The sequence below is a fragment of the Mus musculus genome, chromosome 3 (assembly GCF_000001635.26).
Source record: "Mus musculus strain C57BL/6J chromosome 3, GRCm38.p6 C57BL/6J".
Taxonomy (NCBI): domain Eukaryota; kingdom Metazoa; phylum Chordata; class Mammalia; order Rodentia; family Muridae; genus Mus; species Mus musculus.
Window position 1 is genome coordinate 152133631 of NC_000069.6, and position 18621 is coordinate 152152251.

Here is an 18621-nt window from a genome sequence, read left to right on the forward strand (position 1 = left end):
CACGTGTTTGACAAGAAAAAAGAAAATAGAAACAGAAGCTTGGAATGTCAGAACAACATCTGACATCTAAAGCACTAGGGAAGCTTCCGAGCCCTCCTCTGCAGAAGTAGGCAGGCTCTGCTGCCTGTACCTGGTGTCCTGAACTTCCCCTGGACTCTCCCACATGACTTTCCCAGCTCAAGGGTTTTCCATTTGGTCACCCACTCCACCTCCAGTGCATTGCTATCTTCTGCAGAGCTAAAAATAACCTTCCGATCGAGCAGGCAGTTAGAGAGGCGTCTACAGCTAAGAGAACTTCCCTACGGTTGCTTCTTTAACAATGATGGTGCACCAGCAAAGAAATCCGTGATAAACTTGCTGCGCTGCGCAAAGCCTATACTGAATCTTAGCTCAGCGCATAGAAATGCCAGCTCTAGAGTCAGACTCCTTGGGTTCAAATCCCGAACCTGCCCAGCCTTATAATTTCGACCAAGCTATTTAACCGTCCTCATCCTGTCTTTGTACTTTGGTAATACTGTCCACCATGGACACATTGCAAAGTCACACCGAGAAAAGCAGAGACTGCAGATATGTAATGCTTGATTTTATAAATCTCAAGAAGCAAGTTGCTACATCCACTCCAGTAGTGACTCTTGTGACAGGTTTAAAAGCCTGGAAGCAGTCACGAGGCAGAGTTTCAAGGAAACTTAACCTCCTGGAACCTTGGCATTCCCATAGCTAGGATGCCCCAGATTTGTCCCTGCAATATTGTGGAGAGTCTTGCATGCAATTGCTTTCTTACAGTATTTTACTGGATAAGAGTTAGAAATCTCAGGGCAAGCTTAGCAAAGTATACCTAGAATCTTCATTACAGCCAGGTATAGCAGACTACATTGCATATTAGAAGAAAGTTGGTGAATTCTTCTGACAAATGGAGATTCCCTACAGATACTTATAAGAACAGCCAAGTTACTCTCATATGCAAGAATTTACCAAGGCCTAGGAAAAAGGGGATGGTGGTGGTATTGCATTATTCATGAGAAGGTCTGCTAGAGCAGAACCCCCTGGTGCTTGCTAGCTTTCACAAGGCTCAAAGGAGTAGCACAAATTGTGACTAGGGTGTGAAATCCTTACCTGTCATTAGCTGACTCTAGGCAGGGCTGTTTTATCATTACTGTAAACATTACCTGGTTCCTGTCAGTCCTTTGAAGTCATTCCTCTGTTTTGTGTCAGATACTTCAATGTACTTTGCCTGCTGTGACACCCTACCCCTTTGTTTTCTGTATTATATAAGACTGGTGTTCACTTTGTGAAAAATTACATTCTTATACAGCACACTCCCTTGTGTCTGTGTCTGTCACCCTTTTCTGGCCAACTCTTTGCCCATCTGTCTGAAACCCTGCTTGCCGGTCGGTGGCAGCAAGGGGCAGTGGGTACCACCTTTCAGGGCAGATGTCGCTGGAAGGGTGCACAGGGAGCCTTTGGGGGAGCAGACATGTGTGACCCTATGGCTCTTACATCACTGTACTGGCACTGCTACATGAACGTTCATTAAACTGAACTTTTTTTAAACGTGCAACATTGGAAATTTTAAAAAGGCATCGTGGCAGTAAAATAAGGTTGCTGTGAGAATGGGAGATAGTTCAGCTGGCAAAGTCTGTGCTATACACTCAAGCTTGGATTTCTAGCAGCCACATAAGGAGCCAGGCATGCATCTCCAGTTCCAGCAATGGAGAGGCAACATCAGGCAATCCCAAGAGTTCACTTGACAGCCATCCTAACAATCTGTGAGCTCGAGATTCAGTGAAAGACCTTGCCTCAAAACATAAAATACATGACTAAAGAAGCCATTCAACATCAACCTCTGACCTATACACACACACACACACACACACACACACACACACACACACGCACAAGCCATACCCTGCCATGGGTGCTACCACACACATAAAATTAAATTAAAATAAATCAAACTAGGATTACTGTGAAGGTTAAACAAAAGTGCATGCAGAGTGGCTGGTGTTTGGTGAGCATTCTATGTAAGCCAGATGCTATTAAGGCAGCTATAATGGCTACTCCTGGTCACCAGCCTGACTACGCCTGAGTGAACTATAATCCAGAAATTCAAGGCACACCTGTGATCCAAATCTTTAGATTGGAAGACACAGGCTTCTGACCTGGATCTTGACATGGGATGACACACACTTTTGATCCAGATCTTGAGGCACAGTGTCCATGAAAAGCTTAGGCCCAGGCAACAAGGTACAAGCCTTTAATCCCAAGAGATTGAGGCAAGCAGATCTCTGAGTTCAAGGCCAGCCTGGAACAAAGCACATTCCAGATCTAGGTGTGGTGGTACATACCTTTAATCTGGGCCACACCTTCTGCTAGAGGCCTACTTAAGGACATTGGAAGAAGGAAGGCTCACTCTTCACCTGCTTGCACTTACTTGCCAGCACATCTGTTGGAATCTACTTCTACAGAAGACCGGCTGAAACAACTAGCCTCGTGGGACTGAGCAACTACTAGATTCTTGGACTTCCATTCACAGCTGCCCATTGTTGGGTTAGTTGGACTGTGTGGAGAGCCGTAAGTAATCGCCATTACAAGACAGCGCTGGCTCCCGCTGTGCCTAACTAGTAAACAAGCATTGTGAGCAGGTGCGAGAGTGAATTCACGCCAAGTCACTGCCCATCGCGGGGTGTAGTAATGAGGTGATGGGCAAGCAACAAATCAGGTGCTGACACGTCACGCTGAGGGCTATATAAGCAACACCATTTTCCAGGTTCTGGGTCTTCCCTCCTGAAGAAGCAATAAAGCTTTTGCTGCAGAAGAATCCGGTCGTCCGAGTGTGTTCTTGCTGGCGAGAACAATAGCTCGGGACAGGACTGCAGACTGTAAGTCATCACAACAAGTTCCCTTAATATAGAGAGACATCCCAAGAGTTCTGTGACTATAAAGAACCCTGGAGAATACAGCAGCCAACCCTGAGGCAAGATAACCATTTGAACTCAGGAGTCCATGGACAGCCTGAATACATAACAAGGAACTGCCTCAAGAGAGCATGCAACAATTGTGTTTGTCCTGGACATATACAGACATTCCTTGGTCTCTAAGCAACGTGATACAGTAACTATTTATATAGATGTCATAAGAGGTCTAGAGATGCTTTAAGCTATCCAGCAGGATGTACACAAGTTATGTGCAAATGCTAAGCTATTTGTATTATACACTTGGACAGGCACAGATTTTAGCATGCTCAGGGGTTCCTAATCCAACCTGTTTGGACACACACACACACATACACATGCACAGGGGATGGGGATGGCTATACTCATTACAGCGCACACACACACACACACACACACACACACAGAGGATGGCTTGGCTGTACTCATTACAGCAGAATTTTTACTTGGCTATTCTCACTTTCATACTATTTTAAACTTTTCCTTACAACTCTATATTACTCTTTTTTGTATAAAAACAAAAGAATTAGATTATTGAGATAACTCTAAAGAGTATCTTCTTTAAAAACAAAAACAAAAACAAAAAACCTGTACAGCTGGGCAGTGATGGCACATGCCTTTAATTCTAGCACTTGGGAGGCAGAGGCAGGCAGATTTCTGAGTTAGAGGCTAGCCTGGTCTACATAGTGAGTTCCAGGACAGGCAGGGCTATACATAGAAACCCTGTCTCGAAAATCCCCCCCCAAAAAAAAAAAGAAAAAAAAGAAAAAGAAAAGAGAGAGAGAGAGAAAGAGAAGAAAAGAAAAGAAAAGAAAAGAAAAGAGAAGAATTTCAAAAAGTTTTTCAAAAGTGTTGTCTTCAAACATCTTTTAAAATAAAAGTGAAATACCAATTTGTGAACCCCATCTGAGCTGGCTAGCTCTCCCCGAAGAGAATTTGTAACTCTCTTTGATATGAAAAATTGTCTTTTTTTTTTTTTTCAAAAGCTTACCTTGATAAAAGCATAGCCCACGCCGTTATCCGTGATGGTGAGTCCAAGCGAATCCTCTGATTTATAAACATTCACTTCCTTTTTTGTGCCTTTCACGTGGGCAAATATGAAATCCTCAAGGCCCAGCTGCCCACCCAGGAGCTTTCCCATGTCAATTTTAGGCGTATTTAAGGTACAAAATAAGATCTGCAAAGAGAGAAAAGAGCCTTTAGATTAGTCTTCAACAAAACACCCTGACCACTGATGAACTTATTCAATAAATATGTATTGAATGAAATAGGCCTCAATTTACAATGTAAAAGTCCCTGTCATAAAGTATATTAGTAGTTGGTGCGTGGGTAAGATTTGAGACAACGTTTTCATTTGCTAGCATTAGGCAACATGTCTTCAACGTTTCTGAAGACCAGACCCTATGCTAAGAGATTTACATCCACACTCTCATTTAACACTCAAAATTACTATAGAAAGGACACTGTTATCCTCATATTACAAACAGGAAATGGAGACTTAGCAAAATAAATTAGTTTGCTTACAGTCACAAAGTCGTTACTTGTCAAAGCCAAGGACCTGAGTTCAACTCCCATTGACTTCAAAGTGGTTTGAACTAAATGACCCTCTCTGAAATATAAGTTCTATTCCCGAAACCATATCAAAACCAGTAAGTACATCTTTTTTTGTTTGTTTTTTGTTTGTTTGTTTGTTTTTTTCAAGACAGGGTTTCTCTGTATAACAAGCCTATTCTGGACTCACTCTGTACACCAGGCTGGCCTTGAACTCACAGAGATCCACCTGCCTCTGTCTCCTGAGTGCTGGGATCAAAGGAGTGTACCGCCACCCTCCTTATCTTTTTAAAAAACAAGTATTTTGTTTCTTTTGCATCATAATGATTCAAAATAGCAATTTAAGTGACCCTGAGGGTGTAGCTTGGTGGTGGACCTCTTGCCTAGCACAAATCAAGCCTCAGGTTTGTGGGAGGAATTTTTTTTTTCCGAGACAGGGTTTCTCTGTGTAGCCCTGGCTGTTCTGGAACTCACTCTGTAGACCAGGCTGGCCTCAAATTCAGAAATCTGCCTGCCCCTGCCTCCTGAGTGCTGGGGTTAAAGGCGTGCGCCACCAAAGCCCAGCTTGTTTTTTATTTTTCTTTCTATTGAAGGCCCATCAAGGACCAATATTCCACAAATCTTCCCCAATTAGCTAAAACTTTTGTTTATACAAAAGCTACCTCACTATATTTCTGGGACTTGAGCCTTGCAGCCTGCTTCACTAGAATAAATACCCTCCCGCCCATGTATGTGCCTGCAGGTCCAGCTAGTACAGGTTCTCTACACAGAAAGACTGCCCTCTGGGCTGCTTTCCCTTGGCTCTCCTGCTCCTTGTGAAGCACTAGGGTTGTTATTTGTTGCTAATAGATTCAGTTCCCAGCACAGGAGACGGGGGAACAATTTAAAGAGTGGATGAAATATTTTAGGAATAAATTGTGTGTCAACGACTAACAAATACAACTGCTTAAATGTTATGAATATATATGTATATATAAATTCTATCAGTTCTATACCTTTAGACAATCCTGACTAATAAATCATATTACTCAATATTTTAAACTAAATGGTAACTTGTGGACAGCATTTTTTAAAGATTTATTTATTTTATGTATGAGTACCATTGCTCTCTTCAGACACACCGGAAGAGGGCATCAGATCCCATTACAGATGGTTATGAGCCACCATGTGGTTGCTGGGAGTTGAACTCAGGACCTCTGGAAGAGTAGTCAGTGCTCTTAACCGTTGAGCCATCTCTCCAGCCCATGGCCAGCATTCTTACTGTGTATTTATACTTTAATTGCTACTTTCCTGGTGTTTTTAAATTCCTACCATGTACTTGTTACTGCTGATCTGGCCAAGACACCTAAGGCCTAAGTGCAGAACCAGCGCTATAAGTTGATGCTACATTTCCTATGGTGGCGCTGCTGCTACATATTCTACAAGGATACTTTGTAGCTAGCACAGAGTAACTACATATTCTACAAGGATACTTTGTGGTTAGCACAGAGTAACTATATATTCTACAAGGATACTTTGTGGTTAGCACAGAGTAACTATATATTCTACAAGGATACTTTGTGGTTAGCACAGAGTAACTACATATTCTACAAGGATACTTTGTGGTTAGCACAGAGTAACTATATATTCTACAAGGATACTTGGTGGGTAGCACAGAGTAAATACTTGTCCCTAGTGCATCAGGAGATGTTCTAGCCCACAGACAGATGAACGAGTCCCTGAAACACACCCAAATTATTGTTAAAACTCCAGGAAGTTCATTTCCAGCTCTCTTTTGTTTGATGTTTTTCTTAAACAGGAACTACGCTGGCCAAAGATTCTAGTGTTCCAACAATATGTGAATAAAGAAGTTATGGTTTGCGACCCTAGAAGTGCATTGCTTGTGGATGTGGCTTTTTCATTGTTGCAGATAGATTCTTCTCTCATACACCACATTCCCACCGAAGTTTCCACTCCCCGGACTCCTCCCTCCTCGTGTATGTCGCTTACCTACCCCACCCCCTCACCCACCTCTCCTTCCCCAGAAACACTCCCCCTACATTTTCCTTCAGAAAAAAAGCAGGCCTCCAACAGACAACAATCAAACACAACAAGATACAAAAAGACTGCACACAATCCCTCACATGGAGGCTAGACAAGGCAACCCAACAGGAGAGAGTCCCAAAAGCAGGCAAAAGTATCAGAGACACAGCCACTCTTATAGGTTCAGGTTTTGTTTTGTTTTTAAGATTTATTTTATGTATGTGAGTACACTGTAGCTGTCTTCAAACACACCAGAAGAGGGCATCAGATCCCATTACAGATAGTTGTGAACCACCACGTGGTTGCTGGGAATTGAACTCAGGACCTCTGGGAGAGCAGTCAATGCTCTTAACTGCTGAGCCATCTCTCCAGTCCCCATGGATTGTTTTAAGTGTAAGCAGCTGAAACAGTTATCTCCTGTGGCTACCTACAGTAGTGATACTAAAAATTTTCATAACTGTTTTCTTATATCTCAGTTTTCCCAAGAATCTTGCTTTTTTGTGTACCCTTTATTTCAAATAAGAATGGTAGAAATGTCAGTCATTGTCACTACAGAAAATAAAAAAGGGAAATTGAAAATGAATAGACCAAGAGTGCACCCTCTCATGTGAGGATTTTCACTCCATCATTACACCAAGAAAACCATGAGGTTGTCTTTCTGTTGTTAATGACTAGGTTTGACCTAGGTTGTTCTCTCTTTTTTTTTTTCAGATTTATTTATTTTTAATTATGGATATGTATATGTGTCTCGGGGGAGGGGGATGCATCTTAGTGAAGGTGTCCAAGGACACTAGAGGTTATTTGATCCCCCTGGAGTTAGAGTCACAGTTTGTTCTGAGCCCTGATAGGGATCTGAACTCTGATCCTTGGAGAGAGCAACTTCTCTGCTGAACCTGGGATGTTCACATTGTCTACGTTTTAAAGATTGGTTTATATAGTGAATTCTAGGCCAGTGAAGACTGTCTAATGACCCTATCAAAAAAAAATCTTCCAAAAATATCAGCATCTTCTGCTATATGATCCCCAGGCCTTAGTCAGTTTTCTGGTGCTATGGAGAGACACCATGACCAAGGCAACTCATAATTTATAATTCAAAACTATTTCCTGACTATGCTGGTTCTAGGGTGAGGTGTACACTGCTTCAACATGGGCTCCCCCTTTTGCTAAAGCACTGTGGATACCAGCATCTACTCCAACTATAACACTAAAAACAACACGCTGAGGAGATGGAAGTCCGAAAGAATAAAAGAAGATCAGTATTAAGGACAAGAGACAATGATGCATCATGGGTACCAGATACTTACACAACATGAAGTTACAACCGATCCAGGTATCTTTCAGGTTGCACAACATTAATTTGAAAGCCCAAATTCAGAATGTTCCACCATCCGAAGCATCTTGTACCTGAATATACTGTGGAATATTCTATATCACAAAATTGTTGCTTTCTGCCCCAAATTACTTTTTAAAGTGTTATACACCATTATCTTCTGTCTATGTGTGTGAGATTAAACAATTTGTAAATAAACTTTGTGTTAAATGTACAAATATTCCAAAATCCAAGATGAAACTGGAATCCAAAATACATCAAATTCTAAGCCTTTCCGATAAGGGATAAGCAACCTACAGGTGAGTTTGTTTATCTGTTTGTTTTAGGGCGTGGTCCCAAGCATGATAGGATCATGCTTCCGGGCCAGTGTGGTGGCTCAGGAGTTACCGTGCTTGCCACGAAAGCCTGACAATATGAGTTCAGTCTCTAGAATCCACACAAAAGCTAAATGCAGTTGCTCATATCTATAATCCCAATATTCCCACATAGAAGCTGGAAGGCAAACGGAATCATCCGAAAGCTCACGTATGCAGCACCTAGGCAGGAACAAGGGAGGCCCTGCCTCAGCACAAGGTGGAAGACAATTAACTGCTGAATGCTGTCCTCCAACTTCCACATAGGCCCCATGTCCAGCACAGCCTGCCTCCCCAAATCATCCTTAAGAATACACTACCACTGAATTATATCTGCAGTCTCGCTTTTTCACCTGTTTTCTCCCACCTTAAAAAATAATGGCTTACAGAGTAAAAAAGAAGTTTTGTCAAGGGCTGTAGCCACGGCTAACTAATTCCAAGCTCTTTGCCCTCCACTTCGTCTCTGAGCTCTAACATCTGTACAGGGCCATCTAAACCCCCATCACCTCCCAGCCTGAGCACAACTAATCCTTCTGACTCAGACATGAAGGCATGGAGCCCTGTGCTCTCAGCAGACAGGGCATCAGCTCAGACCACAGAGAGTTTGTCTGTCTAAGGTCAAAGTCACAACAAGAATTCAGGCTTCAGTGGTTTGGTGTTTGTTTGTTTGTTTGTTTGTTTGTTTGTTTGTTTGTTTTTCCTAATCCACAATTCTTTATCTATGGTGTTAAGTTAAATTCAGTCTTCAGTGAGAAGCTTCTATAATTCAGAGATTATGCATTTTATGTTGTGTAAAACTAAATAGTTTGTGGAATAAACTGTTCACTTTCTAAACGAGTAAGACAGCTTCCAAAATGAATTTCTTGTAAATGGCTCTAAAAGTCATGCATGTTAGGTGTTTTAAAAAAAGGTACAAATACCATCAAAGCATGATTGCTCGATTTGAATTATAATAATTGAAAAGCTTTCTTTTAATGTCATTTCTGGTAATTTTAAACTATTTATATTCATTTCTCTGTATTATAAACAGTCATTCCCAAATCTCCTGCCTAGTATTTTCTCACTATAACATACACATTAAATCTCTAGTATTGATTCAAATAGTGCATCATGCTATATACACAGAGCCTTAATACCTGTAGTCACTAGAAACAGTTTCACAGCTTAGAAAAGATATAAAATTGGCAACAAGGCAGACATTTAGAAACATGATACTGTGTGCTTTATTTAGACCCTCATGAGGATATTGTAGAAAGCCCTGCCTCGAACAGGGTAGAACTTTCTATAAATGATTCACTTCTAAATTAGCCTTCCGAGGTCAGCAATGGCAAGCCTTAAATAAAAAGTGAATCATTCTGTGTAATCCTTGGCCCACACAACCACTACTTCCCAGTGTTCCTAATGACTAAAATAGTATGACAAAGGAATTCTATCAAAAAAAGAAAAAAAAAGTCAAATCCATATTTTTAAACCACCAGATGACTTCCCAGAATAACTGAAGGAACAAATTTTTCTGCTATGAGGTCTAATTGAGGGAACTACTTATCCAAGAAAATCAAAATCGCAAGGCAGGTCCTGAGACCCAAGAGAAGGGCAGGAGAACTTGAGTTTTAATCTTGCCTGTGTGGTCACAACCCAGGCGCTAACCCAGCAAGTGAGACAATGACCTCTCCCACAATATCCCTACAAGGAGAGGAGATAGGTTAGCTTATCCCATCTGAGGAATGTAAGCTACTTGCCAACTTCAAGACATCATAAATCAAACGGTGCTTCTGTTTCCTGCTTTCTGAACCAATTGTCTTTCTTAACATGTCTTCCCCCTTGTTGCAGAAGATGGGGAGGAACACAGCCAGGCGAGGAAACTAGGTCAGTAGTTTACATCCTGGCACAGTGGGATGGCATATAAGCATTATAGAATTTGTGAACTAAGCTCTCCAGTCACCAGCAAACATGAACATACAGTGGTAAAGACGGTCGTTTGGCATCCAGAGAATCTTTAAGCTAAATATTCCACCATGTTTTCCAGAACAGAGAACTCTGTTTCTCTTGGCCTGGGATGCTGACCCGTAACACTTAGAATAAAATGCCTAAAGAGAAGGTGACATTTGAAAATGACCCGCATGGGACTGGAGAGAAGGCTTAGCAGTTAGACTTGCTACATTGCAGAGAACTGGGGGCTCAGTTCCCAGCATGCATGTCGGGGAGTTTACAAGCACCTCCTATTCCAGCCCCAGGCATCCCATGCCACCTTCTGGCTTCTGTGGGTTCTTATATGCTGGCACACACACACACACACACACACACACACACACACACACACACACCAATAAACAAAATAAGGCCTGAATTATGGCACAAGGAGACACTCAGCTGTGAAAATGCCATCGACCAAGGAAGAAGCTCTGTTACTACAGTCTAGAGCAGGAAGGCATTCTGTTACTACAGTCTAGAACAGGAAGGTGCTGCTGTTGCTACAGCCTAGAACGAGCAGGAGGGCACTGTTACTGCAATCTAGAGCAGGAGGGCACTCTGTTACTATGGTTTAGAACAGGAGGGCTATGCTGTTACTACAGTCTAGAGCAGGAGGGTACTCTGTTACCACAGTCTAGAGCAGGAAGGTACTCTGCTACTACAGTCTAGAGCAGGAGGGTACTCTGTTACCACAGTCTAGAACAGGAAGGTACTCTGTTACCACAGTCTAGAGCAGGAAGGTGCTCTGCTACTACAGTCTAGAGCAGGAGGGTACTCTATTACCACAGTCTAGAACAGGAAGGTGTTCTGTTACTACAGTCTAGAGCAAGAATTCAGACATCAAGCTGAACACTTGGAGAAGGATACACTAGAAAAACTATCTGAAAGAGAGGGCAGAGGGACTGGGAGATGGATATTTATTCTGGACCAAGACATTTGGAAGTTGTTAGGAAAAAGTCCTTTTGGAATCCTTAGGTGAGGCTAAAGAATTTGGGAGAAGGAGGGAGACCACCTCAGGAACTTTAATCTTTATTTGGAAACTGGAACATGTAAGAAATGAATGATGGGTAAGTGGGAAGGGGGCGGCTAAACACACAGGCATGATTTCCCTTACTGCAGACTATGTGTGCGATCTCTGCTAGGCTGGGGTTGCTCAGGTTTGACTCTTTTCTTGCCTAGAGATGGAGATCTTTAGGACCAGACATTGGGAAAAGGAGAAAGGGCTGAAAGGGCTCTGTGGAAGGTAGGTCACAAGTCTACGTAAAGGTCTCTGTGCTGGGAATTGCTTAAGCTTGCTCCCTAACCCCTTGCCCTCTGCCCTCTGCCCTCTGCCCTCTGCCCTCTGCCCTCTGCCCCCTGCTCCCACCATAGTTTCTCCCCACCCTCTGCTTGCCAGCATCATGTCTATTCAGCCTTCAAGATCCCTAGTACTGGGGCAGGCAGAGTATTTGGAGGAGGAGAGAGGAGCCAGCAGGGTCAGAAGGGTTCCCAGAAGGCTGGCTGGCTACTGCTGGACACCACGCTCAGCTCCCAAGAATGTGTCACCACACCAGAACGCACAGTACAGGCCCTGGCTCCAGGCTGGGAACTGACTCTGTGTCTGTGCTGCCTGCTTCTATTTTTATGACCACACATGCTCCCTTCCCCCAGCCTCCCTCAGATCCTGTGATGTGTAGCCCTCCTCACCACTCTGAGAAGGGGAGATGGGAGGATGGGAGATGGAAAGGAATCCTGCTGCTATTTCAGTGCAAATGGATAACAAGCTCTTTCACCTCCAATCTCCTTCTTTCCTGCACCCCCACCCCCAGCAATTTGGTTATCATTAGGTAAACTTTATCCCAGGTTATCCTTGCTCTCACAACTTCTTTTGCTGTCTGCATTATTTGGGTGTGTGATATAACTGTATGCTCTCCTATTTGCGTTTTCATTTCTTCTTAAAAGGACCAACTGGCATGGTCCTGTATGAGTGTGTTGAGGCTAAAACATGTGTTAAAAAGAAGATTCTGGTGGGATGGCTCAGTGGGAATGGCTCCTGCCGTTTGAACCTGTTGACCTGAGTCTGGTCCCCAGAACCCTTGTGAAAAAGCCAGATTTGATGGTGGGCACCTGAAACCCAGTGCTACAATACCAAAGCAAGAGGCAGAACAGGAGACTCAGCCAGGACCAGAGAGCTTGGGGTAGCAAGTATGGCAGAAAGAGTGGGAGAAACCTTCAGAGAGAGAGAGAGACAGAGACAGACAGAGAAAGAGAGACACAGAGAGAGAGAGAGGGAAGGGGAGGGGAGAGGAGAAGGAGGAGAGAAGAGGAGAGGAGAGGAGAGGAGAGGAGAGGAGAGGAGAGGAGAGGAGAGGAGAGGAGAGGAGAGGAGAGGAGAGAAGAGAAGAGAAGAGAAGAGAAGAGAAGAGAAGAGAAGAGAAGAGAAGAGAAGAGAAGAGAAGAGGGGAGAGAGAAGGAGGAGGAGGAAAGAGAGAGAGGGGGAGAGAGAGAGAAGAGGGGAGGGGAGGGGAAGAGGAAGAGGAAGAGGAAGAGGAAGAGGAAGAGGAAGAGGAAGAGGAAGAGAGAGGAGACAGAGCATCTTCTGAGTATTGCACTCTGGCATCCACATGCCATGACACATGTCTGAAGGCAGACAGACAGACACACACACACACACACACTAACAATTACAACAGTAATAACAACTTTTAATTAAAAATAAAGGAAACTCTTAAGGCCTAGGTGCTGGGAGAGACTGTGCTTGAACTACTCTTCTGTGTCTGACACTGATAACCATCCCTAGACTTTCAGTCTAGGCTTCTAGGGCCATGTCTCAGTCAGGGTTTCTATTCCTGCACAAACATCATGACCAAGCAAGTTGGAGAGAAAAGGATTTATTCCGCTTACTCTTTCTACATTGCTGTTGATCACCAAAGGAAGTCAGGACTGGAACTCAAGCAGGTCAGGAAGCAGGAGCTGATGCAGAGGCCATGGAGGAATGTTACTTACTGGCTTGCTTCCTCTGCCTTGCTCAGCTTGCTTTCTTATAAAACCCAAGACTACCAGCTCAGGGATGGCACCACCCACAAGGGGCCCTCCCCTATTGATCACTAATTGAGAAAATGCCTACAGCTGGATCTCATGGAGGCATTTCCTCAACTGAAGCTCCTTTCTCTGTGATAACTCCAGCTCGTGTCAAGTTGACACACAAAATCAGCCAGTTCAGGCCATGATATGAACATAATTACCAAAATTCTAGGAGACTTAATGGGTATCGGGAGGGGTGAAAATTAGCTTTGACTACTGAACATGGATGCATGTTTAGCAGAACGTTTAGTAGACTGGCAGAATTGTATGCTAAGGATAAGCCCGCCATGGCATTTTCTATGCCTAGCAATAACACACAGAGGAATTCCTTCCCCAACCCACCTCCCTATCTGACCTCAAAGCCTGTGCTTTTCTTTTGCACCATGCTGACTCACCACCTGTCAAGAACCTTGTCAACCTGTGCAGAGCTGCGGTGACCTGTGACACTGAGACATTGCAACCACGTGCTCTACTCTGCATATTATAAACCTGTAAGAGCCAGGACTGTGGCTCAGTGCTTGCCTGGAGTTCTATTTTCAACATCTAGAGAAGAACCAACGCATTCCGTAAGATTGATCCAGAAGCCTAAACTCAGCTGAGATGGTCTTCTGTCCTCCCGGTGTGAAGCACCGCCTGCAGGAGCCGGGAGCCAAGTAACAGGACTAGGGCAGGGGTGGGTGGTACCAACCTCTAAGGAAATAGCTGAGATCTGGGAGAGCTCTCGGTTGTCACAATGATCAGGTGACGCTAGCATTTGCAGAAGGTTTGGAAGGCTCAGAGATGCTACATGAACTGCCTGGCTTGGTGAAGAATTGGGAAACATTCCAAACAATTTTCAAGTGTCTTGTTAGATATTCAGACTGACAAAGTGGGAAATGTAATTATGTAAGCCTAGGCTCTGACTGTTTTATACGGGAAGTAAGTACTCTTTGTTCTGAATTCTCCTAGACTGCAGTGACCATGCCAATCAAAGACCCATTTGTTTTATGCAAAAGCAAGATTCCTTCATTTCAGACAGCGACATCCCTAACCAGTGCACTGCCTCTGTTATTTAACCTTTAGCGTGCATTTCAGTCAGCTCCTGGTGTTGCTGTGTTGCAATAAATCATTTCAAGTGTTCACAGACATTACTTGGTCGTTCTCTATCTTAGATTTCCATGGGAGGCTGGAGTAATGGCTTAGAAGTTAAGAGCACTGGCTGCTCTTTCAGAGCCTGGCTTCAATTCTCAGCATCCACATGCCTGTAACTCCAGTTCCAGGGCACTCAAGGCCTTCTTCTGGCCCCTTCCAGCACCAGACACATGCACAGTGCAAAGCGTTCGTGCAGGCAAAACACCAATACGTAAACAAAACAGGAAAAATAAAACTGAAATTAAAAAGGTCATGGGCCAGCAAGATAGTTCAGCAAGTCAGAGCACTTGCCATACAAGCCTCGTAGCCTGAGTTTCATTCCTCTGACCTTCATATGTGTACACACACATACACACACATGTACTCATGCACACATACATGCATACATGCATAGACACATGCGCACACACACAAACACATGTACAAACACACACACACACACGCCACAACCCAATAGTTAAGACATTTACAAAGTATAAATGTGACATCTGAAGAAAAAGCAAGCTGGACGCGGTGGTCCACACCATAAACCCAATGTTTAGGAGACTTACACTGAATTACCACACACTCAACCTAGCCTGGGCCACATGCTAAGTCCCAGGGTAGGACCCTGTCCTAAAAAACAAAACAAGTGGGAAAGGAATGAGAGAATATATAAACATTCCGTGGGATTTTATTCTGTTTTCATTAGTTAAATCCATTATTTTACCACCTGTAGATACAAATGCCTGATTGCTTCATGTGTCTTCTACTTTCTCCAAATATCTGTATACTAAAAAGTATATTCCTCTCTAATATTATGATCAATTAATATATTATGTTTTAAATTGTGTGTGCAGATAGATGGTGGTTAAAATATTATTACAGAGAGGTAAAAATGTTCACACATTTAGTAGTAGAAAAATTTGAGTATAGAGTTAAGAATCAGCTGTGGAGGCAGACATAGCAGTGCACACCTTTAATTTCAGCACTTCAGAAGCAGGGCAAGTGGACATATGTGAGTTCAAGGCCATCCTGGTCTACCTCATGGGTTATAGGACAGCCAGAACTACATATGTAGACCTTTTGTTTAAAAAAAAAGAATCATTCTGTACAGCATTGAAGGAAGACATGCAAGAGGAGGATGGTGTTTTTTGAGTCCAGTTTGGGCTACACAGAGATTCACAGGCAAGCCTAACCGTGTTAGTTGGGCAGAAACAGATGAAGAAACAAACTTTGGGTTTGGACAGACACTTGGGATCAAAGACATTGCCCTGCACTTGAGTGCTTCACCTATACTGTGAGCTCCAGTTGCCTCCACGGGGGATCAAGGTAATTTCTAGAGGTTCTGAAGGAATCCTCGCTTTAGATGAGGTAGCACTTGTTAAGGGTGCACTAGGACTTCAGCAGTAACCACACTCTTCCTGTTTCCTGATGTGTACTTCCCTTCTCCCACACATATTTACAGACAGGAAAATCAAGCTAGAAAATGGGGAATACAACGAATTCAGAAAGAGACAGAAGTGACAGTGACAGAAGGGGGAACATCCTGACAGAAACCAGAAGGCGAGTTTGGGAAGATGAGTCAGAGTTGGCCCTGCGTCAGGAAGGAAATGGTGCTAACACCAAATAACCAGCCACCTCTACATGAAAGTGACACTTGGACGTGCGAATGATCATAACAAAGATGCAGAATCCCCAGCTCTTTAACTCTCACACTGTGTATCCCTCCAAGGCCACTTTAACACTGTAACTTAGGAACCTGTGACTTTTACCAACTGACATGTGGATCCTGGGTGTCAGCCGCCAAATAAAAACAGTTGGACCTGTCGCTCTACCAGACTTTATCTCCAGGGAGATTTTTATACACACAACAAAGATGCCTTCTCAGTGCTTGGGTTCTTAACCCACTCAGCCACTAACAGAGGGCAGATACATTTCTCAACCGTGAACAGCCTGCCGTTAGCAAACTCTGAGGTCCCTTCCTGTTTTCCAGATATCCAGAAAACCTGCAGGACCTCGCTGGTGGCAGCAAAGTCCCAGCTTTGACTTCCAGCTAGACCTGTAATACCCCAAACACTCAGCCACACAAGAGCTGCAGTTCCTGTGGCAGTGGCCAAGGTTCATTTGCTTGTATCCTAACTTAGAGAAGCCACACCTCTTCTCTTGCCTTTCTCCTCTCTAGCTCAGCAAGCAGCTAGCCCAAAGCTATTTGTTAATTAGTTACTTTGTTCTGAATAATAAGTTTCAAGGAACAGCCTTGACTAGCTCAGGGGTTTATCCTCAGGAGACAGAAGAAAAACAACAGAAGAAACCCTTCCAGGAGACACACAGACTTTTAGGAATCATTCAATGGTGGCTCCTTCTTGATGACACAGTATCACTTTTCCTAGGACCTGGAAGACACCAGGGGACACGAACCAACAGCTCATGGTGCCTTCCCTTCCCAGGCCTCTGTCGCTTTCTTAAAACCACTCCTCTCGAGTCACTACCAACCGTATAGAACAGGTGTTCAGAATGCTTCTAGTCAGGTTTTGTTTTTTTAGTTTGGTTTGGTTTGGTTTGGTTTGGTTTTTCGAGACAGGGTTTCTCTGTGTAGCCCTGGCTGTCCTGGAACTCACTTTGTAGACCAGGCTGGCCTCGAACTCAGAAATCCGCCTGCCTCTGCCTCCCAAGTGCTGGGATTAAAGGTGTGTGCCACCACGCCCAGCTCGCCAGGTTTGGGTTTGGTGGTCATGTAATCCCCCAAATTTAGGAAGGTAAGACAGGGGAAATCGAAACTCCAAAGCTGACATAAGGGGTAAAGGTGCCTGTCACCAAACACCTCAAGTTAGGCTCCTGGATCCACCTGGAGGAAGGAGAGAGCCAACTCCCACGCGCCCGCGCCATAGCTGTGCACTCCACGTACAAATAAATAAAGGGAATGCAAGACATTTGAGAAGTTGAAGATCTTTCTTGTTTACAGACGGGGTTTGGTACCATACAGGACACTGCCTCAATTTTAAAAGGGGTTAAGGGGTATACTGAAGTGATAAAATTATAAATATCATGGCTGCAGAGATTGTTCGGCAGTTAGGAGTACTTGCTGATCTTGTAGAGAACCCAGGCTCAATTCCCAGCATCCATATGGCAGCTCACAACTATCTGTAGCTCCAGTTCCAAGAGATCCAATGTTGTCCTCTAGCTCTCTGAGCACCTGCATATACGTGACACACGTACTCACTCTCAGGGCATGCATACATGTGACACACATACTCTCAGGGCATGCACACATATGACACACATACTCACTCTCAGCACCTGCATACATGCCCTGAGACATGTACTCACTCTCAGCACCTGCATACATGTGACACACATGCTTTCAGCACCTGCACATATGTGACACATGTACTCACTCATAAATAATTTTTAAACACTATAAAGATCTGTGTGCGATATATTACCACAGAAATCAAGGCAATGGCTACTCTTGTGGGAGGAAGCACACTGAAGGTTCTTTTGGGAAACGGTCGATTTCCTTATGCTCCTGGCTTCAAGGCTTTTCAGTTGCTCCATTATACACGATATTTGCCTCATGTGCATTCCTCTGCTTACGTTTGTTCAACAATAAAAACTCTTTTATTGGAGGATGAGAGGAAGAAAGGTTGGCGAATGTTTGATAGCTGCTGGCGCTGGGCACAGGGATAAATTATACTACCCTCTTGCTTTTGCATGTAAGGTTCCATAATAAAAAGCTTAGCATTATAAAACTAACTGTCGCCTAATGATGGTCCCTGCCCAGAGTAGCTCTCAAAATCACAGGAGAGAACAGATCAACAGTCAGGTAAAGTTCTGACACACGGGGCGGGGCGGGGCGTGGCGGGGCGTGGCGGGGCGGGGCGGGGCGGGGGGGGGGAGCATGCAATTCAGTCCCAAGGTAGAGGAAAGGCTATGGGATCCTCTGTGTCCTCCAGCGAAGAGCGGGTCCATAGGAAACACAGACAAAGAAGAGGATGCACGGAGGCCCTGGGGAACAGCAGCGTCACATTTCTGGTGCGTGGTGACGTAACGGCATAGCTAATCTTTCCCTAATTCAAGCTGTCTCAGAATGCTGAGCCTAGCCAGCTCCCCTTCTGCAGGACTCCTCAGTCTTCACCGGCCTACCCCATCACACTGCAGGCAGCGCGGAGCTGAATCCCGGAGCCACGGGCATGAGAAGGTCCTGACCCGCCCACACTGGACTCTGACACAGAGAAACAGAAACTGGTTTGTGACTCATAATGTAGGG

General features: G+C 44.1%; 1 protein-coding gene across 2 annotated transcripts in view; it reads right to left on the bottom strand.

Moving 5' to 3' along the window:
• Positions 1–18621, bottom strand: part of Gipc2 (GIPC PDZ domain containing family, member 2) — a 72062-nt gene that overhangs the window by 39792 nt on the left and 13649 nt on the right. Inside the window, exons 1-2 of one of the 2 annotated variants that reach the window (XM_011240165.2) lie at positions 7829–7898; positions 3943–4128 (exon numbers count right to left, since the gene is read on the bottom strand). In XM_011240165.2, coding sequence (XP_011238467.1) covers positions 3943–4092 — 150 coding nt within the window. In that variant the 5' untranslated portion in view covers positions 4093–4128; positions 7829–7898. Of the gene's footprint in view, positions 1–3942; positions 4129–7828; positions 7899–18621 lie in introns of those variants that run through there. The other variant, NM_016867.1, reaches the window with a different exon arrangement.